Here is a 25901-nt window from a genome sequence, read left to right on the forward strand (position 1 = left end):
AAAGCCCGAGTTTGTCCGCTCATTTAATTTCCCAGGGGTCATAGGTGCAGTTGACTGCATATTGCCTTACGCACACCATCTGTAGATGAACATGTGAATGTTAACAGGAAGAATTTCCATTCATTGCCCGTATGCAACTACTCAATGTATGCTGGAAGTGGCCAGGGTCTCGGCACGGCTCATTCATTCTGCGCCACAGCAGAGTAGGCCTGCGTCAAGAAGCTGGTGAGAGTGGAGGCGGTGGCTTTTCTGTGAGTTCTTTTAAAAAAAAAGGTATATAATAGCCTATTAACCGTGCAAAATAATGTAACACAACAGTTTTACCCTATTAGGTGACTGGGCCTATCCACTGAAAACATGGCTTCTCACTTCCTATGCCGATCCCCGAACAGCAGAGGAAATGCGTTGCAATTTGGCACACAGCAGAACAAGGTCAGTTGTGGAGAGTACCATCAGACTGCTGAAGGGCAGGTGCCATCCATTTTAAGTTCATTTTAGATTTATAGATCACAGGTGCATAAGTTACAAATGGGCTTCGTAGGTTCTTTTCTGCTCAGTATCTTTTATGAATCGAACGTAAGCACAACATCGGAAATTATCTTATGACTAAGTTCAAGTATAAATCTAGGAACATTTTCATGAATGAGGCCCCTGGTGTCTTATTGGTACCAAGATTGTCTTCAAGACATTTAATTTTATTTACATGAAGACTGACCATGAAGATCGCCATCTTTCCATTCACTATAATTGGCATCCTATTTCTGTAAACAATGCCAGCAGTGCAGCGGTCGGCCTTGAACTTCGTGGCTTCAATGAGCAGGGTCAGTCGCTCTCCATTGCCTCACATTCATAACATGAAAACATCCTGCTTGGACTTGTGGACTTGGCTACAGTAGTAGATAGAATCAATACTAACATCCATTGACTATTGTATGAAGATGAGGAGAGACAGTGAGTAAGATCCTTTATTAACACAGGGACAAGGGTCATGAGGAGGACAGTAGGTTATTATTTTCAATGAACACAAAACACCTTTTATAAGGTAGCTCTCACAGCGATCTTTGACATCATTCTGTCACCTTCTTTAGCTTCCTACTTTGTCTTCCTTTCTTTAGTGTCATGTCAGAACACAATGCATATTGTATAGTGTCATGTTAGAACACAATGTATATTGTATAGTGTCATGTTAGAACACAATGCATATTGTATAGTGTCATGTCAGAACACAATGCATATTGTATAGTGTCATGTCAGAACACAATGTATATTGTATAGTGTCATGTCAGCCTATACAAATCTGATTCTATGGACAAACTGGGAGTAAATGCCCCCAGAAGTAAGCTTGTGTGTGTGTGTGTGTGTGTGTGTGTGTGTGTGTGTGTGTGTGTGTGTGTGTGTGTGTGTGTGTGTGTGTGTGTGTTTGTGTGTGTGCGCGTGTGCGCACCATTGTGTCAGTGTGTTATGTGTCCAGGCCTGATGCTGTGTGTCAGACAGACAGAACCAGTTTCAGGCTCGGCTCACATAAACACACTAAAGATACAGGGCTATACAGAAACACAATGAGAAGGCGTCCCAATGGCTCCCCATTCCCTATACAGTGCACTACTTGACCAGGGCCCTTGGGGTATAGGGGGCCATTTGGGATGCCTACACATACTGCCTGCTGGGCCTTTACTTCCTCAACCCTCCAGTCTCCTCTGATCTCTGACCTCTGCTGTAATATGTTGTGGTTGTCTAACACTTCTACATTTTGGCAAGTTCCAGTCAGAGTTCAAATTTTAGTACAATGTATTTCTAAAGTTTAACCCACAGTAATGTTGTAGCAGGTAAGAGAGTAACAGCTGAAAGCAGCAGACAGAGAAGTCAACCATCTCCTGGTTGGACCAAACATCCTTACATCTACAAACACAGACGACAAACCAAGCAACAACAACAGTAGAGTATGACACTATTATCCTTCTGAAGGGTGAAACTCCCAGCTGTTTATCCCAGTGCTGACAGAGACAGATGGAGAGCAATCCATGATTCTTTCCAGGTTCATCATTTAGATTCAACACATCAGTATAGACATGGTGCACTGGAAGAATACGCACCAAATCTTTATCTCCTGTTCTCTGTTTACCATCATGCACTGGGGTAAAGAGCTTTGGAGATCGCCCTGTCATCCTTCAGCCTATTATAACTATTCCTCCCATTCCAACTCCATCCCTCCAACCCATCTACTCTTTCTTCTTCTCTTCCTCTGGGATGTAGACGGACACAGTGAACTCTCCTGCCTCAGTTCCATACTTGTTCTTCACCAGGAGTGCGTACTTCCCTGAGTCGGTCGTGGTTACCGCCGCGATGGTGATGCTGGCGAACTTGCCGTGTTCAAACTTGAGGGCGTAGCGTTCGTCAGACACCAGCTCTCTGTCGTTCTTCATCCAGGTGACCTCGGGTGCAGGGTCACCCCACACGTTGCCTGTCAGGTTCAGAGACTGGAGAAGTGGGGAGGCATGATGTCAGCACAATATTAAACACTGTTCCCTAAGAAACATATTCAGATACAGACACGGAGGGAAGAAGTGGGAAGTGAGAGCAAGCGTGAAAGACAGAGAGAGATAGTGAGTGTGAAAGATGTGAGAGTGAACGTGAGAGACAGAGAGCGATAGTGAGTGTGAGAGATGTGGGAAGTGAGAGCGCTAGAGAGAGACTTGCTTTGGCAATGTAAACACATGGTTCCCATGCCAATAAAGCCCTTTGAGAGATCCTTGTTACCTTGCCCTCCTGGATAGTGACCACATCTGGCAGACCTCCCACAACCCGGGCACGGTCTGCAATACAGGATGATCAATGTTAACAGGCAAGAGCACACAGTGTGCCATTCAGAGCCTCCTCCCTCCAGCCCAGAGCAGGAAGAGAGCAGAGAAGATGTTTCATAATATTGGAGAATATAAATAGCCACTCACTTCTCTCTGCAATGGCAGCAGCCCTGAGGAAGACAGACAGAGAGACAGACACAGGGTCAGGAATAACAACAACTACATCCACTGTTTCCGTCTGTCTGGCAGAACAAGAGTTCCACAGAGAGCTAAAAGTTATTGAACTTACTTCAGCCTCTGGAACTCTACGAAGGCTTCCTCCCAGGCTGCAATGACAAACAACTCATTAGTTACAAGCTGCTAAACAGCTTCAGATGAAAGAAACAGGCTTCAGATGAAAGAAGCAGCAAGCAAATGTGTTAAGGGAATTTTTTATCAATGATGACTAATTATGTATACATTTCAATCAGGACTGACTAGTCCAAATGCTATTATGTACTGTACATATATGAATTTTCTCTCTTGCTCCCATTCCCAATTGTATATAATATAGTCAGGAGTTTAGAACAGTGCCTTGGTACAAATGAATGATCTATCTCCAGATGGCAGGGACGGACTATCACCAGACTGTCTAGAATGCTTTCTACACTGACTGGCTTCAGGTGAGGAGGGAAGGCTCGAGAACTTTAGGGCCTTTCTACCAGTGTCATGAAGAGATAGAACATTTAGAAAACGCTGATGTCATTTTCAGTTTATAACCTGTGGAAAAATGTGTATGTACCCAGTACTCTCTTGAATTAAACGCTGTTACCTGACTTTTAAGACCGGGGCTCTGTCCATTCTTATAAAAATATAGGGTCTTACAAACCCTTCGAATGCATTGAAAGAGTATTTAATTCTGATTGGGAAACAATACAGAGGAATTTAGAATTCCTTCAACAGAATGTCAGCTTGGGAGACAGTTATCATATCCTGGGCTGAAATAATGGCATTCAGAGCCGTCTGTTTACAGGAGTCTGTTGTATTCATTACTCTGGGGTTGATTACAACTTCTGGACTTGTCTCTGTGCTGTTTGTTGCAACTTGGCTACCTGCCAAATGTTTTGGTTTTTACTTTTAATAACCATTTAATCAAAACTCTGCATTTAACATATTCACCTTTTATTTAACTTTTTCACACTGGACATGGTTCTACAGGACCTCCACCAGCCGAAAAAGCATAGTGTCAATATTATTAATATTAACCCTATGCAGTCGCTCTATCCATTATATACAGGAGAACTATTGGCTTATGATGAGGATAGATGTGTTGCCTGCACAGCTTCAGATGCAATCACTAGGCGAGGGACATTTAAGTGTAGCAAAGGATGAAACAGCATCTGTGCCACCAGTAAGTACAGATAGCAGTATAAATCCCCTGTAGGAAAGGATGAAACAGCGTCTGTGCCACCAGTAAGTACAGATAGCAGTATAAATCCCCTGTAGGAAAGGATGAAACAGCATCTGTGCCACCAGTAAGTACAGATAGCAGTATAAATCCCCTGTAGCAAAGGATGAAACAGCATCTGTGCCCCCAGTAAGTACAGATAGCAGTATAAATCCCCTGTAGGAAAGGATGAAACAGCATCTGTGCCACCAGTAAGTACAGATAGCAGTATAAATCCCCTGTAGCAAAGGATGAAACAGCATCTGTGCCCCCAGTAAGTACAGATAGCAGTATAAATCCCCTGTAGGAAAGGATGAAACAGCATCTGTGCCACCAGTAAGTACAGATAGCAGTATAAATCCCCTGTAGGAAAGGATGAAACAGCATCTGCGCCACCAGTAAGTACAGATAGCAGTATAAATCCCCTGTAGGAAAGGATGAAACAGCATCTGTGCCACCAGTAAGTACAGATAGCAGTATAAATCCCCTGTAGGAAAGGATGAAACAGCATCTGCGCCACCAGTAAGTACAGATAGCAGTATAAATCCCCTGTAGGAAAGGATGAAACAGCATCTGTGCCACCAGTAAGTACAGATAGCAGTATAAATCCCCTGTAGCAAAGGATGAAACAGCATCTGTGCCACCAGTAAGTACAGATAGCAGTATAAATCCCCTGTAGGAAAGGATGAAACAGCATCTGTGCCACCAGTAAGTACAGATAGCAGTATAAATCCCCTGTAGGAAAGGATGAAACAGCGTCTGTGCCACCAGTAAGTACAGATAGCAGTATAAATCCCCTGTAGGAAAGGATGAAACAGCGTCTGTGCCACCAGTAAGTACAGATAGCAGTATAAATCCCCTGTAGGAAAGGATGAAACAGCGTCTGTGCCACCAGTAAGTACAGATAGATAAATATATATAAATCCCCGCAGCCGGACAATCTTCTCAAGGCTTCTAGAAAGAAATGCTGTTGGCATACTTAAGCAGTGTCGCTCATTCAGCCGACAGAAACTTTCAACCGGTTCTCGCCATTAAGCAACGAGTCGGGGTCAGAGACTGAGCCTTCTCAGGTCTCTCTGCCACCCGTTACAGGGTCTGAGCCGCGAAAGCTTCCCACCATTGGCTCTGACAAATTGAAAACCCTAGTCATTGGTGACTCCATTACCCACAGTATTAGACTTAAAACGAATCATCCAGCGATCATACACTGTTTACCCGGGGGCAGGGCTACCGACGTTAAGGCTAATCTGTTTACCAGGGGGCAGGGCTACTGACGTTAAGGCTAATCTGTTTACCAGGGGGCAGGGCTACTGACGTTAAGGCTAATCTGTTTACCAGGGGGCAGGGCTACCGACGTTAAGGCTAATCTGTTTACCCGGGGGCAGGGCTACCGACGTTAAGGCTAATCTGTTTACCAGGGGGCAGGGCTACCGACGTTAAGGCTAATCTGTTTACCCGGGGGCAGGGCTACTGATGTTAAGGCTAATCTGAAGATGGTGCTGGCTAAAGCTAAAACTGGCGAGTGTAGAGAGTATAGGGATATTGTTATCCACATTGGCACCAACGATGTTAGGATGAAACAGTCAGAGGCCACCAAGCACAACATAGCTTCAGCGTGTAAATCAGCTAGAAAGATGTCGGCATCGAGAAATTGTCTCTGGCCCCCTCCCAGTCAGGGGGAGTGATGAGCTCTACAGCAGAGTCTCACAACTCAATTTGCTGGTTGAAAACTGTTTTCTGCCCCTCCCAAAATATAGAATTTGTAGATCATTGTCCCTCCTTCTGGGACTCACCCACAAACAGGACCAAGCCTGGCCTGCTGAGGAGTGACGGACTCCATCCTAGCTGGAGGGGTGTTCTCATCTTATCTATGAACATAGACAGGGCTCTAACTCATTCAACAAGAGAGAATAGGGTTTAGATGTGGGTACGGATGTGGGTTTGGATGTGGGTACGGTTGTGGGTTTAGATGTGGGTACGGATGTAGGTTTAGATGTGGGTACGGATGTGGGTTTAGATGTGGGTTTAGATGTGGGTACGGTTGTGGGTTTAGATGTGGGTATGGATGTGGATGTGGGTACGGATGTGGGTTTGGATGTGGGTACGGATGTGGGTTTAGATGTGGGTACAGATGTGGGTTTGGATGTGGGTACGGTTGTGGGTTTAGATGTGGGTTTAGATGTGGGTTTAGATGTGGGTACGGCTGTGGGTTTAGATGTGGGTTTAGATGTGGGTTTGGATGTGGGTACGGTTGTGGGTATGGATGTGGGTACGGATGTGGGTTTGGATGTGGGTTTGGATGTGGGTATGGATGTGGGTACGGATGTGGGTTTGGATGTGGGTACGGATGTGGGTTTAGATGTGGATACGGATGTGGGTTTAGATGTGGGTTTAGATGTGGGTACGGATGTGGGTACAGTGGTGGGTTTGGATGTGGGTACGGATGTGGGTTTGGATGTGGGTACGGTTGTGGGTTTAGATGTGGGTATGGATGTGGGTACGGTGGTGGGTTTGGATGTGGGTACGGATGTAGGTTTAGATGTGGGTACGGATGTGGGTTTGGATGTGGGTACGGATGTGGGTACGGATGTAGGTTTAGATGTGGGTATGGATGTGGGTTTAGATGTGGGTACGGATGTGTGTTTGGATATGGGTACGGTTGTGGGTTTGGATGTGGGTATGGATGTGGGTTTGGATGTGGGTATGGATGTGGGTTTGGATGTGGGTTTAGATGTGGGTTTAGATGTGGGTTTAGATGTGGGTACGGATGTGGGTACGGTGGTGGGTTTGGATGTGGGTACGGTTGTGGGTTTAGATGTGGGTATGGATGTGGGTACGGTGGTGGGTTTGGATGTGGGTACGGATGTAGGTTTAGATGTGGGTACGGATGTGGGTTTGGATGTGGGTACGGTTGTGGGTTTGGATGTGGGTACGGATGTGGGTTTGGATGTGGGTACGGATGTAGGTTTAGATGTGGGTACGGATGTGGGTACGGATGTGTGTACGGATGTAGGTTTAGATGTGGATATGATGTGGGTATGATGTGGGTTTAGATGTGGGTATGGATGTGGGTTTAGATGTGGGTACGGATGTGGGTTTGGATATGGGTACGGATGGGGGTTTGGATGTGGGTACGGATGTGGGTTTGGATGTGGGTATGGTTGTGGGTTTAGATGTGGGTATGGATGTGGGTACGGTGGTGGGTTTGGATGTGGGTATGGATGTGGGTTTAGATGTGGGTTTAGATGTGGGTACGGATGTGGGTTTAGATGTGGGTTTGGATGTGGGTACGGATGTGGGTTTAGATGTGGGTACGGATGTGGGTACGGATGTGTGTACGGATGTAGGTTTAGATGTGGATATGATGTGGGTATGATGTGGGTACGGATGTGGGTATGGATGTGGGTTTGGATGTGGGTTTGGATGTGGGTTTATGTGGGGGGGGATGAAGGTATGGATGTGGGTACACAGAATCGTGGGCCACTACGGCCCCTCATGATGAGTTCCTATGTTTTGTGGCCCCCACCACCATTAAAGTTGCCCGCACTAGATACTTGAAAAGGTTGACAGGTCAGACACAGCAGACTGGGGATGTGATGATGAAACCTCCTTACTCAATCAATTTGTTTCTGTACATTTCTGTGTGTGTGTGTGTGTGTGTGTGTGTGTGTGTGTGTGTGTGTGTGTGTGTGTGTGTGTGTGTGTGTGTGTGTGTCTGTGTGTGTCTGTGTCTGTGTGTGTGTGTGTGTGTGTGTGTGTCTGTGTCTGTGTGTCTGTGTGTGTGTGTCTGTGTCTGTGTCTGTGTGTGTGTGTGTGTGTGTGTGTGTGTCTGTGTCCGTCTGTGTGTGTGTGTGTGTGTGTGTGTGTCTGTGTGTGTGCGTGTGTCGGTTCCTCACCTTGTCCAGACAGGTCACAGAACCTCTTAACCCCGTCCTTGCCGTCACAGATATTTATTGTGTATTTGCCCTTATCTTTCTCTGTGGGCTCATTCACCTTGAGCCACAGCTGCTCCCCGGTCACTCCACACTGGACTCTGTCAGAGTGGGCGATCTTTGCTTCCCTGCAGACAGATACACAGACAGACACACACACTGAGTCAACATGAGCACTCTATACATCCATAGGTTTTTAGACATTGGAGGTATCACTGGAACAGAGACATGAGGTAGGTAGATGGAGGTATCACTGGAACAGAGACATGAGGTAGGTAGATGGAGGTATATCACTGGAACAGAGACATGAGGTAGGTAGATGGAGGTATCACTGGAACAGAGACATGAGGTAGGTAGATGGAGGTATCACTGGAACAGAGACATGAGGTAGGTAGATGGAGGTATATCACTGGAACAGAGACATGAGGTAGGTAGATGGAGGTATATCACTGGAACAGAGACATGAGGTAGGTAGATGGAGGTATCACTGGAACAGAGACATGAGGTAGGTAGATGGAGGTCTATCACTGGAACAGAGACATGAGGTAGGTAGATGGAGGTATATCACTGGAACAGAGACATGAGGTAGGTAGATGGAGGTATCACTGGAACAGAGACATGGGGTAGGTAGATGGAGGTATATCACTGGAACAGAGACATGAGGTAGGTAGATGGAGGTATATCACTGGAACAGAGACATGAGGTAGGTAGATGGAGGTATCACTGGAACAGAGACATGAGGTAGGTAGATGGAGGTATATCACTGGAACAGAGACATGAGGTAGGTAGATGGAGGTATCACTGGAACAGAGACATGAGGTAGGTAGATGGAGGTATCACTGGAACAGAGACATGAGGTAGGTAGATGGAGGTCTATCACTGGAACAGAGACATGAGGTAGGTAGATGGAGGTATATCACTGGAACAGAGACATGAGGTAGGTAGATGGAGGTATCACTGGAACAGAGACATGAGGTAGGTAGATGGAGGTATCACTGGAACAGAGACATGAGGGTAGATGGAGGTCTATCACTGGAACAGAGACATGAGGGTAGATGGAGGTCTATCACTGGAACAGAGACATGAGGTAGGTAGATGGAGGTATATCACTGGAACAGAGACATGAGGTAGGTAGATGGAGGTATATCACTGGAACAGAGACATGAGGTAGGTAGATGGAGGTCTATCACTGGAACAGAGACATGAGGTAGGTAGATGGAGGTATCACTGGAACAGAGACATGAGGTAGGTAGATGGAGGTATCACTGGAACAGAGACATGAGGTAGGTAGATGGAGGTATCACTGGAACAGAGACATGAGGGTAGATGGAGGTATCACTGGAACAGAGACATGAGGGTAGATGGAGGTCTATCACTGGAACAGAGACATGAGGGTAGATGGAGGTATCACTGGAACAGAGACATGAGGTAGGTAGATGGAGGTATATCACTGGAACAGAGACACGAGGTAGGTAGATGGAGGTCTATCACTGGAACAGAGACATGAGGTAGGTAGATGGAGGTATCACTAAGACTCTGAAATGTCACCATATTTCTTCTATAGTGCGCTACCTCTGTTGTGCCTTGGAGCCACTAGGTAGTAGAGTAGGGAGGGAGCCACTAGGTAGTGGAGTAGGGGGCTATGGAGCCACTAGGTAGTAGAGTAGGGAGGGAGACACTAGGTAGTGGAGTAGGGGGCTATGGAGCCACTAGGTAGTGGAGTAGGGAACTATGGAGCCACTAGGTAGTAGAGTAGGGAGGGAGCCACTAGGTGGTGGAGTAGGGAACTATGGAGCCACTAGGTAGTAGAGTAGGGAGGGAGCCACTAGGTAGTGGAGTAGGGAACTATGGAGCCACTAGGTAGTGGAGTAGGGAACTATGGAGCCACTAGGTAGTAGAGTAGGGAGGGAGCCACTAGGTGGTGGAGTAGGGAACTATGGAGCCACTATGTAGTGGAGTAGGGAGGGAGCCACTAGGTGGTGGAGTAGGGAACTATGGAGTCACTAGGTAGTAGAGTAGGGAGGGAGCCACTAGGTGGTGGAGTAGGGAACTATGGAGCCACTATGTAGTGGAGTAGGGAGGGAGCCACTAGGTAGTGGAGTAGGGAACTATGGAGCCACTAGGTAGTGGAGTAGGGAGGGAGCCACTAGGTGGTGGAGTAGGGAACTATGGAGCCACTAGGTAGTGGAGTAGGGAGGGAGCCACTAGGTGGTGGAGTAGGGAACTATGGAGCCACTAGGTAGTGGAGTAGGGAGCTATGGAGCCACTAGGTAGTGGAGTAGGGAACTATGGAGCCACTAGGTAGTGGAGTAGGGAACTATGGAGCCACTAGGTAGTGGAGTAGGGAGGGAGCCACTAGGTAGTGGAGTAGGGAGCTATGGAGCCACTAGGTAGTGGAGTAGGGGGCTATGGAGCCACTAGGTAGTGGAGTAGGGGGCTATGGAGCCACTAGGTAGTGGAGTAGGGAGGGAGCCACTAGGTAGTGGAGTAGGGGGCTATGGAGCCACTAGGTAGTGGAGTAGGGGGCTATGGAGCCACTAGGTAGTGGAGTAGGGGGCTATGGAGCCACTAGGTAGTGGAGTAGGGGGATATGGAGCCACTAGGTAGTGGAGTAGGGGGCTATGGAGCCACTAGGTAGTGGAGTAGGGGGCTATGGAGCCACTAGGTAGTGGAGTAGGGAGCTATGGAGCCACTAGGTAGTGGAGTAGGGAGCTATGGAGCCACTAGGTAGTGGAGTAGGGAGCTATGGAGCCACTAGGTAGTGGAGTAGGGGGCTATGGAGCCACTAGGTAGTGGAGTAGGGAGGGAGCCACTAGGTAGTGGAGTAGGGAGGGAGCCACTAGGTAGTGGAGTAGGGAGCTATGGAGCCACTATGTAGTGGAGTAGGGAGGGAGCCACTAGGTAGTGGAGTAGGGAGGGAGCCACTAGGTAGTGGAGTAGGGAGCTATGGAGCCACTAGGTAGTGGAGTAGGGAACTATGGAGCCACTAGGTAGTGGAGTAGGGAACTATGGAGCCACTAGGTAGTGGAGTAGGGAACTATGGAGCCACTAGGTAGTGGAGTAGGGAGCTATGGAGCCACTAGGTAGTGGAGTAGGGAGGGAGCCACTAGGTAGTGGAGTAGGGAACTATGGAGCCACTAGGTAGTGGAGTAGGGAGGGAGCCACTAGGTACTGGAGTAGGGGGATATGGAGCCACTAGGTAGTGGAGTAGGGGGATATGGAGCCACTAGGTAGTGGAGTAGGGAGCTATGGAGCCACTAGGTAGTGGAGTAGGGGGCTATAGAGCCACTAGGTAGTGGAGTTGGGGGCTATGGAGCCACTAGGTAGTGGAGTAGGGGGCTATGGAGCCACTAGGTAGTGGAGTAGGGAACTATGGAGCCACTAGGTAGTGGAGTAGGGAACTATGGAGCCATTAGGTAGTTGGTTAGGGAGATATGGAGCCACTAGGTGATGGAGTAGGGAGCTATGGAGCCACTAGGTAGTGGAGTAGGGGGATATGGAGCCACTAGGTAGTGGAGTAGGGAACTATGGAGCCACTAGGTAGTGGAGTAGGGAACTATGGAGCCACTAGGTAGTGGAGTAGGGAACTATGGAGCCACTAGGTAGTGGAGTGATAGTCTTTTACAGCCTGCCCACTTCGAGCTCCTCCTTGTGGTAGGGTTAGGGTAGGGAGACTTTGGGTCCAGAGTCTTACTTGTGCAGCCAGCCGACTTGGAGGTCCTCCATGTGATAGGTGATCAAGGAGTAGAGGACGATACCATGTTCTGTGCTCTTCACACTGATCTCAGTTGATGAGTTGGCTGGAGGAGACAACGCAGATAGGATAATAAACATAATTGTTCATTATTCAATCATATTGTATACTTAAGCAATAAGGAACAAGGGTGTGTGGTATAAACTGGTTACCAATGTAATTAGAACAATACAAATATTTTTTGGGTCATACCCATGGTATATGGTCTGATATACCACAGCCTTCAGCCAATCAGCATTGAGGGGTCGAACCACCCGGTTTATAGAACACAATGTTTAATAACATGTAGATGATGAAACTCACCAATCACCCTGAACAGTTCGTTTAGCACAGTTTGGTAACCTGGAACAGATTACAGTCATTACTAGTCGTCAACAATAGTCACAGTAGTGGACAAAGTTTGACCTTGGAGAGATACATAGGTATTCTAGAACACAGTAGAGCCATGACAGAGGTTATCTAAGACACAATGGAAACATGACAGAGGTGTTCTAGAACACAGTAGAGCCATGGCAAAGGTGTTCTAGAACACAGTAGAGCCATGGCAAAGGTGTTCTAGAACACAGTAGAGCCATGGCAAAGGTGTTCTAGAACACAGGAGAGCCATGACAGATGTATTCTAGAACACAGTGGTACCTAGCTCTCAAACTCCAGGCAGCATTCTGCCTTCTCTCTATAGTTTCCAGCCATTAGTTTGCCCATGACTACCTCATGTGAACTACAATCCCGACGCTGTGTTTTAAATGTTTAGAAACGTCAATAATCATCGCTTGCGATACTGCTTCTGAAACATATGGCCCTCCAGCCACCCTAGTCATAGACTGTTCTCTCTGCTACCGCACGCCAAGCGGTACCAGAGCGCCAAGTCTAGGTCCAAGAGGCTTCTACCCCCAAGCCATAAGACTCCTGAACATCTAATCAAATGGCCACCCAGACAATGTGCATTGCCCCCCACCCCTCTTTTACGCTGCCGCTGCTCTCTGTTATTTACTATGCAATTTAATAACTCTACCTACATGTACATATTACCACATTGACTCTGTACTGGTACCCCCTGTATATAACCTCCACATTGACTCTGTTCCGGTACCCCCTGTATATAACCTCCACATTGACTCTGTTCCGGTACCCCCTGTATATAACCTCCACATTGACTCTGTTCCGGTACCCCCTGTATATAACCTCCACATTGACTCTGTTCCGGTACCCCCTGTATATAACCTCCACATTGACTCTGTTCCGGTACCCCCTGTATATAACCTCCACATTGACTCTGTACTGGTAGCCCCTGTATATAGCCTCCACATTGACTCTGTACTGGTAGCCCCTGTATATAACCTCCACATTGACTCTGTACTGGTAGCCCCTGTATATAGTCTCCACATTGACTCTGTACTGGTAGCCCCTGTATATAGTCTCCACATTGACTCTGTACTGGTAGCCCCTGTATATAACCTCCACATTGACTCTGTACTGGTAGCCCCTGTATATAGTCTCCACATTGACTCTGTACTGGTAGCCCCTGTATATAGTCTCCACATTGACTCTGTACTGGTAGCCCCTGTATATAGTCTCCACATTGACTCTGTACTGGTAGCCCCTGTATATAGTCTCCACATTGACTCTGTACCGGTACCCCCTGTATATAGTCACCACATTGACTCTGTACTGGTAGCCCCTGTATATAACCTCCACATTGACTCTGTACTGGTAGCCCCTGTATATAGTCTCCACATTGACTCTGTACTGGTAGCCCCTGTATATAGCCTCCATATTGACTCTGTACTGGTAGCCCCTGTATATAGTCTCCACATTGACTCTGTACTGGTAGCCCCTGTATATAGTCTCCACATTGACTCTGTACCGGTACCCCCTGTATATAGTCTCCACATTGACTCTGTACTGGTAGCCCCTGTATATAGTCTCCACATTGACTCTGTACCGGTACCCCCTGTATATAGTCACCACATTGACTCTGTACTGGTACCCCCTGTATATAGCCTCCACATTGACTCTGTACTGGTAGCCCCTGTATATAGCCTCCACATTGACTCTGTACTGGTACCCCCTGTATATAGTCACCACATTGACTCTGTACTGGTAGCCCCTGTATATAACCTCCACATTGACTCTGTACTGGTAGCCCCTGTATATAGTCTCCACATTGACTCTGTACTGGTAGCCCCTGTATATAGCCTCCATATTGACTCTGTACTGGTAGCCCCTGTATATAGTCTCCACATTGACTCTGTACTGGTAGCCCCTGTATATAGTCTCCACATTGACTCTGTACCGGTACCCCCTGTATATAGTCTCCACATTGACTCTGTACTGGTAGCCCCTGTATATAGTCTCCACATTGACTCTGTACCGGTACCCCCTGTATATAGTCACCACATTGACTCTGTACTGGTACCCCCTGTATATAGCCTCCACATTGACTCTGTACTGGTAGCCCCTGTATATAGCCTCCACATTGACTCTGTACTGGTACCCCCTGTATATAGCCTCCACATTGACTCTGTACTGGTACCCCCTGTATATAGCCTCCACATTGACTCTGTACCGTAATACCCTGTATATAGCCTCCACATTGACTCTGTACTGGTAGCCCCTGTATATAGCCTCCACATTGACTCTGTACTGGTACCCCCTGTATATAGCCTCCACATTGACTCTGTACTGCTACCCCCTGTATATAGCCTCCACGTTGACTCTGTGCCGGTACCCCCTGTATATAGCCTCCACATAGACTCTGTACCCCCTGTATATAGCCTCCACATTGACTCTGTACTGGTACCCCCTGTATATAGTCTCCACATTGACTCTGTACTGGTAGCCCCTGTATATAGTCTCCACATTGACTCTGTACTGGTAGCCCCTGTAAAAAGTCTCCACATTGACTCTGTACTGGTACCCCCTGTATATAGTCTCCACATTGACTCTGTACTGGTAGCCCCTGTATATAGTCTCCACATTGACTCTGTACTGGTAGCCCCTGTATATAGCCTCCACATTGACTCTGTACTGGTACCCCCTGTATATAACCTCCACATTGACTCTGTACTGGTACCCCCTGTATATAGCCTCCACATTGACTCTGTACCGGTACCCCCTGTATATAGCCTCCACATTGACTCTGTACCGGTACCCCCTGTATATAGTCTCCACATTGACTCTGTACCGTAACACCCTGTCTATAACCTCCACATTGACTCTGTACTGGTACCCCCTGTATATATCCTCCACATTGACTCTGTACCGGTACCCCCTGTATATAGCCTCCACATTGACTCTGTACCGGTACCCCCTGTAAATAGTCTCCACATTGACTCTGTACCGTAACACCCTGTATATAACCTCCACATTGACTCTGTACTGGTACCCCCTGTATATAGCCTCCACATTGACTCTGTACCGGTACCCCCTGTATATAGTCTCCACATTGACTCTGTACCGTAACACCCTGTATATAGCCTCCACATTGACTCTGTACTGGTAGCCCCTGTATATAGTCTCCACATTGACTCTGTACCGGTACCCCCTGTATATAGTCTCCACATTGACTCTGTACCGTAACACCCTGTCTATAACCTCCACATTGACTCTGTACTGGTACCCCCTGTATATTGCCTCCACATTGACTCTGTACCGGTACCCCCTGTATATAGCCTCCACATTGACTCTGTACCGGTACCCCCTGTATATAGTCTCCACATTGACTCTGTACCGTAACACCCTGTATATAGCCTCCACATTGACTCTGTACTGGTAGCCCCTGTATATAGTCTCCACATTGACTCTGTACCGGTACCCCCTGTATATAGTCTCCACATTGACTCTGTACCGTAACACCCTGTCTATAACCTCCACATTGACTCTGTACTGGTACCCCCTGTATATAGCCTCCACATTGACTCTGTACCGGTACCCCCTGTATATAGCCTCCACATTGACTCTGTACCGGTACCCCCTGTATATAGTCTCCACATTGACTCTGTACCGTAACACCCTGTATATAGCCTCCACATTGACTCTGTACTGGTAGCCCCTGTATATAGTCTCCACATTGACTCTGTACCGGTACCCCCTGTATATAGTCACCACATTGACTCTGTACTGGTACCCCCTGTATATAGCCTCCACATTGACTCTGTACCGTAACACCCTGTATATAGCCTCCACATTGACTCTGTACTGGTAGCCCCTGTATATAGTCTCCACATTGACTCTGTACCGGTACCCCCTGTATATAGTCACCACATTGACTCTGTACTGGTAGCCCCTGTATATAGTCTCCACATTGACTCTGACCTGTACCCCCTGTATATAGTCACCACATTGACTCTGTACCGGTAGCCCCTGTATATAGCCTCCACATTGACTCTGTACCGGTACCCCCTGTATATAGCCTCCACATTGACTCTGTACCGGTACCCCCTGTATATAGTCTCCACATTGACTCTGTACCGGTACCCCCTGTATATAGCCTCCACATTGACTCTGTACCGGTACCCCCTGTATATAGTCTCCACATTGACTCTGTACCGGTACCCCCTGTATATAGTCACCACATTGACTCTGTACCGGTACCCCCTGTATATAGCCTCCACATTGACTCTGTACCGGTAGCCCCTGTATATAGCCTCCACATTGACTCTGTACCGGTAGCCCCTGTATATAGCCTCCACATTGACTCTGTACCGGTAGCCCCTGTATATAGCCTCCACATTGACTCTGTACTGGTACCCCCTGTATATAGCCTCCACATTGACTCTGTACCGGTACCCCCTGTATATAGCCTCCACATTGACTCTGTACCGGTAGCCCCTGTAAATAGCCTCCACATTGACTCTGTACCGGTAGCCCCTGTAAATAGCCTCCACATTGACTCTGTACCGGTAGCCCCTGTATATAGCCTCCACATTGACTCTGTACCGGTAGCCCCTGTATATAGCCTCCACATTGACTCTGTACCGGTAGCCCCTGTATATAGCCTCCACATTGACTCTGTACCGGTAGCCCCTGTATATAGCCTCCACATTGACTCTGTACCGGTAGCCCCTGTAAATAGCCTCCACATTGACTCTGTACCGGTAGCCCCTGTATATAGTCACCACATTGACTCTGTACCGGTACCCCCTGTATATAGTCACCACATTGACTCTGTACCGGTAGCCCCTGTATATAGCCTCCACATTGACTCTGTACCGGTACCCCCTGTATATAGTCACCACATTGACTCTGTACCGGTAGCCCCTGTATATAGCCTCCACATTGACTCTGTACCGGTACCCCTGTATATAGCCTCCACATTGACTCTGTACCGGTAGTACCCCCTGTATATAGTCTCCACATTGACTCTGTACCGGTAGCCCCTGTATATAGCCTCCACATTGACTCTGTACCGGTAGCCCCTGTATATAGCCTCCACATTGACTCTGTACCGGTAGCCCCTGTATATAGCCTCCACATTGACTCTGTACCGGTAGCCCCTGTATATAGCCTCCACATTGACTCTGTACCGGTAGCCCCTGTATATAGCCTCCCTGACTCTGTATAGCCCCTGTATATAGCCTCCACATTGACTCTGTACCGGTAGCCCCTGTAAATAGCCTCCACATTGACTCTGTACCGGTAGCCCCTGTATATAGTCACCACATTGACTCTGTACCGGTACCCCCTGTATATAGTCACCACATTGACTCTGTACCGGTAGCCCCTGTATATAGCCTCCACATTGACTCTGTACCGGTACCCCCTGTATATAGTCACCACATTGACTCTGTACCGGTAGCCCCTGTATATAGTCTCCACATTGACTCTGTACTGGTACCCCCTGTATATAGTCTCCACATTGACTCTGTACCGTAACACCCTGTCTATAACCTCCACATTGACTCTGTACTGGTACCCCCTGTATATAGCCTCCACATTGACTCTGTACCGGTACCCCCTGTATATAGCCTCCACATTGACTCTGTACCGGTACCCCCTGTATATAGTCTCCACATTGACTCTGTACCGTAACACCCTGTATATAGCCTCCACATTGACTCTGTACTGGTACCCCCTGTATATAGCCTCCACATTGACTCTGTACCGGTACCCCCTGTATATAGCCTCCACATTGACTCTGTACCGGTACCCCCTGTATATAGTCTCCACATTGACTCTGTACCGTAACACCCTGTCTATAACCTCCACATTGACTCTGTACTGGTACCCCCTGTATATAGTCTCCACATTGACTCTGTACCGGTACCCCCTGTATATAGTCACCACATTGACTCTGTACTGGTACCCCCTGTATATAGCCTCCACATTGACTCTGTACCGTAACACCCTGTATATAGCCTCCACATTGACTCTGTACTGGTAGCCCCTGTATATAGTCTCCACATTGACTCTGTACCGGTACCCCCTGTATATAGTCACCACATTGACTCTGTACTGGTAGCCCCTGTATATAGTCTCCACATTGACTCTGTACCGGTACCCCCTGTATATAGTCACCACATTGACTCTGTACCGGTAGCCCCTGTATATAGCCTCCACATTGACTCTGTACCGGTACCCCCTGTATATAGCCTCCACATTGACTCTGTACCGGTACCCCCTGTATATAGTCACCACATTGACTCTGTACCGGTACCCCCTGTATATAGCCTCCACATTGACTCTGTACCGGTACCCCCTGTATATAGTCTCCACATTGACTCTGTACCGGTACCCCCTGTATATAGTCACCACATTGACTCTGTACCGGTACCCCCTGTATATAGCCTCCACATTGACTCTGTACCGGTACCCCCTGTATATAGCCTCCACATTGACTCTGTACCGGTACCCCCTGTATATAGTCTCCACATTGACTCTGTACCGTAACACCCTGTATATAGCCTCCACATTGACTCTGTACTGGTAGCCCCTGTATATAGTCTCCACATTGACTCTGTACCGGTACCCCCTGTATATAGTCACCACATTGACTCTGTACTGGTACCCCCTGTATATAGCCTCCACATTGACTCTGTACCGTAACACCCTGTATATAGCCTCCACATTGACTCTGTACTGGTAGCCCCTGTATATAGTCTCCACATTGACTCTGTACCGGTACCCCCTGTATATAGTCACCACATTGACTCTGTACTGGTAGCCCCTGTATATAGTCTCCACATTGACTCTGTACCGGTACCCCCTGTATATAGCCTCCACATTGACTCTGTACCGGTACCCCCTGTATATAGTCTCCACATTGACTCTGTACCGTAACACCCTGTATATAGCCTCCACATTGACTCTGTACCGGTACCCCCTGTATATAGTCTCCACATTGACTCTGTACCGGTACCCCCTGTATATAGTCACCACATTGACTCTGTACCGGTACCCCCTGTATATAGTCACCACATTGACTCTGTACCGGTACCCCCTGTATATAGTCTCCACATTGACTCTGTACCGGTACCCCCTGTATATAGTCACCACATTGACTCTGTACTGGTAGCCCCTGTATATAGTCTCCACATTGACTCTGTACTGGTAGCCCCTGTATATAGTCTCCACATTGACTCTGTACCGGTACCCCCTGTATATAGTCACCACATTGACTCTGTACTGGTAGCCCCTGTATATAACCTCCACATTGACTCTGTACTGGTACCCCCTGTATATAGTCTCCACATTGACTCTGTACTGGTAGCCCCTGTATATAGCCTCCACATTGACTCTGTACTGGTACCCCCTGTATATAGTCTCCACATTGACTCTGTACTGGTACCTCCTGTATATAGTCTCCACATTGACTCTGTACCGGTCCCCCCTGTATATAGTCTCCACATTGACTCTGTACTGGTAGCCCCTGTATATAGTCTCCACATTGACTCTGTACCGGTACCCCCTGTATATAGTCACCACATTGACTCTGTACTGGTACCCCCTGTATATAGCCTCCACATTGACTCTGTACTGGTAGCCCCTGTATATAGCCTCCACATTGACTCTGTACTGGTACCCCCTGTATATAGTCACCACATTGACTCTGTACTGGTAGCCCCTGTATATAACCTCCACATTGACTCTGTACTGGTAGCCCCTGTATATAGTCTCCACATTGACTCTGTACTGGTAGCCCCTGTATATAGCCTCCATATTGACTCTGTACTGGTAGCCCCTGTATATAGTCTCCACATTGACTCTGTACTGGTAGCCCCTGTATATAGTCTCCACATTGACTCTGTACTGGTACCTCCTGTATATAGTCTCCACATTGACTCTGTACTGGTAGCCCCTGTATATAGTCTCCACATTGACTCTGTACTGGTACCTCCTGTATATAGTCTCCACATTGACTCTGTACTGGTACCTCCTGTATATAGTCTCCACATTGACTCTGTACTGGTAGCCCCTGTATATAGTCTCCACATTGACTCTGTACCGGTACCCCCTGTATATAGCCTCCACATTGACTCTGTACTGGTACCCCTGTATATAGCCTCCACATTGACTCTGTACCGTAACACCCTGTATATAGCCTCCACATTGACTCTGTACTGGTAGCCCCTGTATATAGCCTCCACATTGACTCTGTACTGGTAGCCCCTGTATATAGCCTCCACATTGACTCTGTACTGCTACCCCCTGTATATAGTCTCCACATTGACTCTGTACTGGTACCCCCTGTATATAGCCTCCACATTGACTCTGTACCGGTACCCCTGTATATAGTCTCCACATTGACTCTGTACTGGTACCTCCTGTATATAGTCTCCACATTGACTCTGTACCGGTCCCCCCTGTATATAGTCTCCACATTGACTCTGTACTGGTAGCCCCTGTATATAGTCTCCACATTGACTCTGTACTGGTACCTCCTGTATATAGTCTCCACATTGACTCTGTACTGGTAGCCCCTGTATATAGTCTCCACATTGACTCTGTACTGGTACCTCCTGTATATAGCCTCCACATTGACTCTGTACTGGTACCCCCTGTATATAGCCTCCACATTGACTCTGTACCGGTACCCCCTGTATATAGCCTCCACATTGACTCTGTACCGGTAGCCCCTGTATATAGCCTCCACATTGACTCTGTACCGGTACCCCCTGTATATAGTCTCCACATTGACTCTGTACCGTACCCCTGTATATAGCCTCCACATTGACTCTGTACTGGTACCCCTGTATATAGCCTCCACATTGACTCTGTACCGGTACCCCCTGTATATAGCCTCCACATTGACTCTGTACCGGTACCCCTGTATATAGTCTCCACATTGACTCTGTACCGTAAGCCCCTGTATATAACCTCCACATTGACTCTGTACTGGTACCCCCTGTATATAGCCTCCACATTGACTCTGTACCGGTACCCCCTGTATATAGCCTCCACATTGACTCTGTACCGGTACCCCCTGTATATAGTCTCCACATTGACTCTGTACCGTAACACCCTGTATATAGCCTCCACATTGACTCTGTACTGGTAGCCCCTGTATATAGTCTCCACATTGACTCTGTACCGGTACCCCCTGTATATAGTCTCCACATTGACTCTGTACCGGTACCCCCTGTATATAGCCTCCACATTGACTCTGTACTGGTACCCCCTGTATATAGTGCCTCCACATTGACTCTGTACCGGTACCCCCTGTATATAGCCTCCACATTGACTCTGTACCGGTACCCCCTGTATATAGTCTCCACATTGACTCTGTACCGTAACACCCTGTATATAGCCTCCACATTGACTCTGTACTGGTAGCCCCTGTATATAGTCTCCACATTGACTCTGTACCGGTACCCCCTGTATATAGTCACCACATTGACTCTGTACTGGTACCCCCTGTATATAGCCTCCACATTGACTCTGTACCGTAACACCCTGTATATAGCCTCCACATTGACTCTGTACTGGTAGCCCCTGTATATAGTCTCCACATTGACTCTGTACCGGTACCCCCTGTATATAGTCACCACATTGACTCTGTACTGGTAGCCCCTGTATATAGTCTCCACATTGACTCTGTACCGGTACCCCCTGTATATAGTCTCCACATTGACTCTGTACCGGTACCCCCTGTATATAGTCACCACATTGACTCTGTACCGGTAGCCCCTGTATATAGCCTCCACATTGACTCTGTACCGGTACCCCCTGTATATAGCCTCCACATTGACTCTGTACCGGTACCCCCTGTATATAGTCACCACATTGACTCTGTACCGGTACCCCCTGTATATAGCCTCCACATTGACTCTGTACATTGACTCTGTGGTAGCCCCTGTATATAGCCTCCACATTGACTCTGTACCGGTAGCCCCTGTATATAGCCTCCACATTGACTCTGTACCGGTAGCCCCTGTATATAGCCTCCACATTGACTCTGTACTGGTACCCCCTGTATATAGCCTCCACATTGACTCTGTACCGGTACCCCCTGTATATAGCCTCCACATTGACTCTGTACCGGTAGCCCCTGTAAATAGCCTCCACATTGACTCTGTACCGGTAGCCCCTGTAAATAGCCTCCACATTGACTCTGTACCGGTAGCCCCTGTATATAGCCTCCACATTGACTCTGTACCGGTAGCCCCTGTATATAGCCTCCACATTGACTCTGTACCGGTAGCCCCTGTATATAGCCTCCACATTGACTCTGTACCGGTAGCCCCTGTATATAGCCTCCACATTGACTCTGTACCGGTAGCCCCTGTAAATAGCCTCCACATTGACTCTGTACCGGTAGCCCCTGTATATAGTCACCACATTGACTCTGTACCGGTACCCCCTGTATATAGTCACCACATTGACTCTGTACCGGTAGCCCCTGTATATAGCCTCCACATTGACTCTGTACCGGTGACTCCCCTGTATATAGTCACCACATTGACTCTGTACCGGTAGCCCCTGTATATAGCCTCCACATTGACTCTGTACCGGTACCCCTGTATATAGCCTCCACATTGACTCTGTACCGGTAGCCCCTGTATATAGCCTCCACATTGACTCTGTACCGGTAGCCCCTGTATATAGCCTCCACATTGACTCTGTACCGGTAGCCCCTGTATATAGCCTCCACATTGACTCTGTACCGGTAGCCCCTGTATATAGCCTCCACATTGACTCTGTACCGGTAGCCCCTGTATATAGCCTCCACATTGACTCTGTACCGGTAGCCCCTGTATATAGTCTCCACATTGACTCTGTACCGGTACCCCCTGTATATAGTCACCACATTGACTCTGTACCGGTAGCCCCTGTATATAGCCTCCACATTGACTCTGTATATACCATTGGTACCCCCTGTATATAGTCACCACATTGACTCTGTACCGGTAGCCCCTGTATATAGTCTCCACATTGACTCTGTACTGGTACCCCCTGTATATAGTCTCCACATTGACTCTGTACCGGTAACCCCTGTCTATAACCTCCACATTGACTCTGTACTGGTACCCCCTGTATATAGCCTCCACATTGACTCTGTACCGGTACCCCTGTATATAGCCTCCACATTGACTCTGTACCGGTACCCCCTGTATATAGTCTCCACATTGACTCTGTACCGTAACACCCTGTATATAGCCTCCACATTGACTCTGTACTGGTACCCCCTGTATATAGCCTCCACATTGACTCTGTACCGGTACCCCCTGTATATAGCCTCCACATTGACTCTGTACTGGTACCCCCTGTATATAGTCTCCACATTGACTCTGTACCGTAACACCCTGTCTATAACCTCCACATTGACTCTGTACTGGTACCCCCTGTATATAGTCTCCACATTGACTCTGTACCGGTACCCCCTGTATATAGTCACCACATTGACTCTGTACTGGTACCCCCTGTATATAGCCTCCACATTGACTCTGTACCGTAACACCCTGTATATAGCCTCCACATTGACTCTGTACTGGTAGCCCCTGTATATAGTCTCCACATTGACTCTGTACCGGTACCCCCTGTATATAGTCACCACATTGACTCTGTACTGGTAGCCCCTGTATATAGTCTCCACATTGACTCTGTACCGGTACCCCCTGTATATAGCCTCCACATTGACTCTGTACCGGTACCCCCTGTATATAGTCTCCACATTGACTCTGTACCGTAACACCCTGTATATAGCCTCCACATTGACTCTGTACCGGTACCCCCTGTATATAGTCTCCACATTGACTCTGTACCGTAACACCCTGTATATAGCCTCCACATTGACTCTGTACTGGTAGCCCCTGTATATAGTCTCCACATTGACTCTGTACCGGTACCCCCTGTATATAGTCACCACATTGACTCTGTACTGGTACCCCCTGTATATAGCCTCCACATTGACTCTGTACCGTAACACCCTGTATATAGCCTCCACATTGACTCTGTACTGGTAGCCCCTGTATATAGTCTCCACATTGACTCTGTACCGGTACCCCCTGTATATAGTCACCACATTGACTCTGTACTGGTAGCCCCTGTATATAGTCTCCACATTGACTCTGTACTGTATATAGGTACCCCCTGTATATAGTCACCACATTGACTCTGTACCGGTAGCCCCTGTATATAGCCTCCACATTGACTCTGTACCGGTACCCCCTGTATATAGCCTCCACATTGACTCTGTACCGGTAGCCCCTGTATATAGCCTCCACATTGACTCTGTACCGGTAGCCCCTGTATATAGTCACCACATTGACTCTGTACCGGTACCCCCTGTATATAGTCTCCACATTGACTCTGTACCGGTAGCCCCTGTATATAGCCTCCACATTGACTCTGTACCGGTACCCCCTGTATATAGTCTCCACATTGACTCTGTACCGGTACCCCCTGTATATAGCCTCCACATTGACTCTGTGTACCGGTACCCCCTGTATATAGTCTCCACATTGACTCTGTACCGTAACACCCTGTATATAGCCTCCACATTGACTCTGTACTGGTACCCCCTGTATATAGCCTCCACATTGACTCTGTACCGGTACCCCCTGTATATAGCCTCCACATTGACTCTGTACCGGTACCCCCTGTATATAGTCTCCACATTGACTCTGTACCGTAACACCCTGTATATAACCTCCACATTGACTCTGTACTGGTACCCCCTGTATATAGCCTCCACATTGACTCTGTACCGGTACCCCCTGTATATAGCCTCCACATTGACTCTGTACCGGTACCCCCTGTATATAGTCTCCACATTGACTCTGTACCGTAACACCCTGTATATAGCCTCCACATTGACTCTGTACTGGTACCCCCTGTATATAGTCTCCACATTGACTCTGTACCGGTACCCCCTGTATATAGTCACCACATTGACTCTGTACTGGTACCCCCTGTATATAGCCTCCACATTGACTCTGTACCGTAACACCCTGTATATAGCCTCCACATTGACTCTGTACTGGTAGCCCCTGTATATAGTCTCCACATTGACTCTGTACCGGTACCCCCTGTATATAGTCACCACATTGACTCTGTACTGGTAGCCCCTGTATATAGTCTCCACATTGACTCTGTACCGGTACCCCCTGTATATAGCCTCCACATTGACTCTGTACTGGTACCCCCTGTATATAGTCTCCACATTGACTCTGTACCGGTACCCCCTGTATATAGCCTCCACATTGACTCTGTACCGGTACCCCCTGTATATAGTCTCCACATTGACTCTGTACCGGTACCCCCTGTATATAGCCTCCACATTGACTCTGTACTGGTACCCCCTGTATATAGTCTCCACATTGACTCTGTACCGGTACCCCCTGTATATAGTCTCCACATTGACTCTGTACTGGTACCCCCTGTATATAGCCTCCACATTGACTCTGTACCGGTACCCCCTGTATATAGCCTCCACATTGACTCTGTACCGGTAGCCCCTGTATATAGTCTCCACATTGACTCTGTACCGGTACCCCCTGTATATAGTCTCCACATTGACTCTGTACTGGTACCCCCTGTATATAGTCTCC

The 25901-nt window shown here is 47.8% G+C and overlaps 1 protein-coding gene across 1 annotated transcript in view; it reads right to left on the bottom strand.

Moving 5' to 3' along the window:
* Positions 1 to 947: 947 nt before the first annotated feature.
* The window catches only part of myom1a (myomesin 1a (skelemin)), a 133374-nt gene continuing 108420 nt past the window's right edge, over positions 948 to 25901 (bottom strand). Inside the window, 7 exon segments of the mRNA XM_065006113.1 lie at positions 948 to 2477; positions 2758 to 2813; positions 2949 to 2971; positions 3091 to 3127; positions 8124 to 8287; positions 11854 to 11959; positions 12217 to 12255. Of these exon segments, the coding sequence (XP_064862185.1) occupies positions 2220 to 2477; positions 2758 to 2813; positions 2949 to 2971; positions 3091 to 3127; positions 8124 to 8287; positions 11854 to 11959; positions 12217 to 12255 (683 nt within the window). The 3' untranslated portion in view covers positions 948 to 2219.

The sequence above is a fragment of the Oncorhynchus nerka genome, linkage group LG20 (genome assembly GCF_034236695.1).
Source record: "Oncorhynchus nerka isolate Pitt River linkage group LG20, Oner_Uvic_2.0, whole genome shotgun sequence".
NCBI classification, from domain to species: Eukaryota; Metazoa; Chordata; class Actinopteri; order Salmoniformes; family Salmonidae; genus Oncorhynchus; species Oncorhynchus nerka.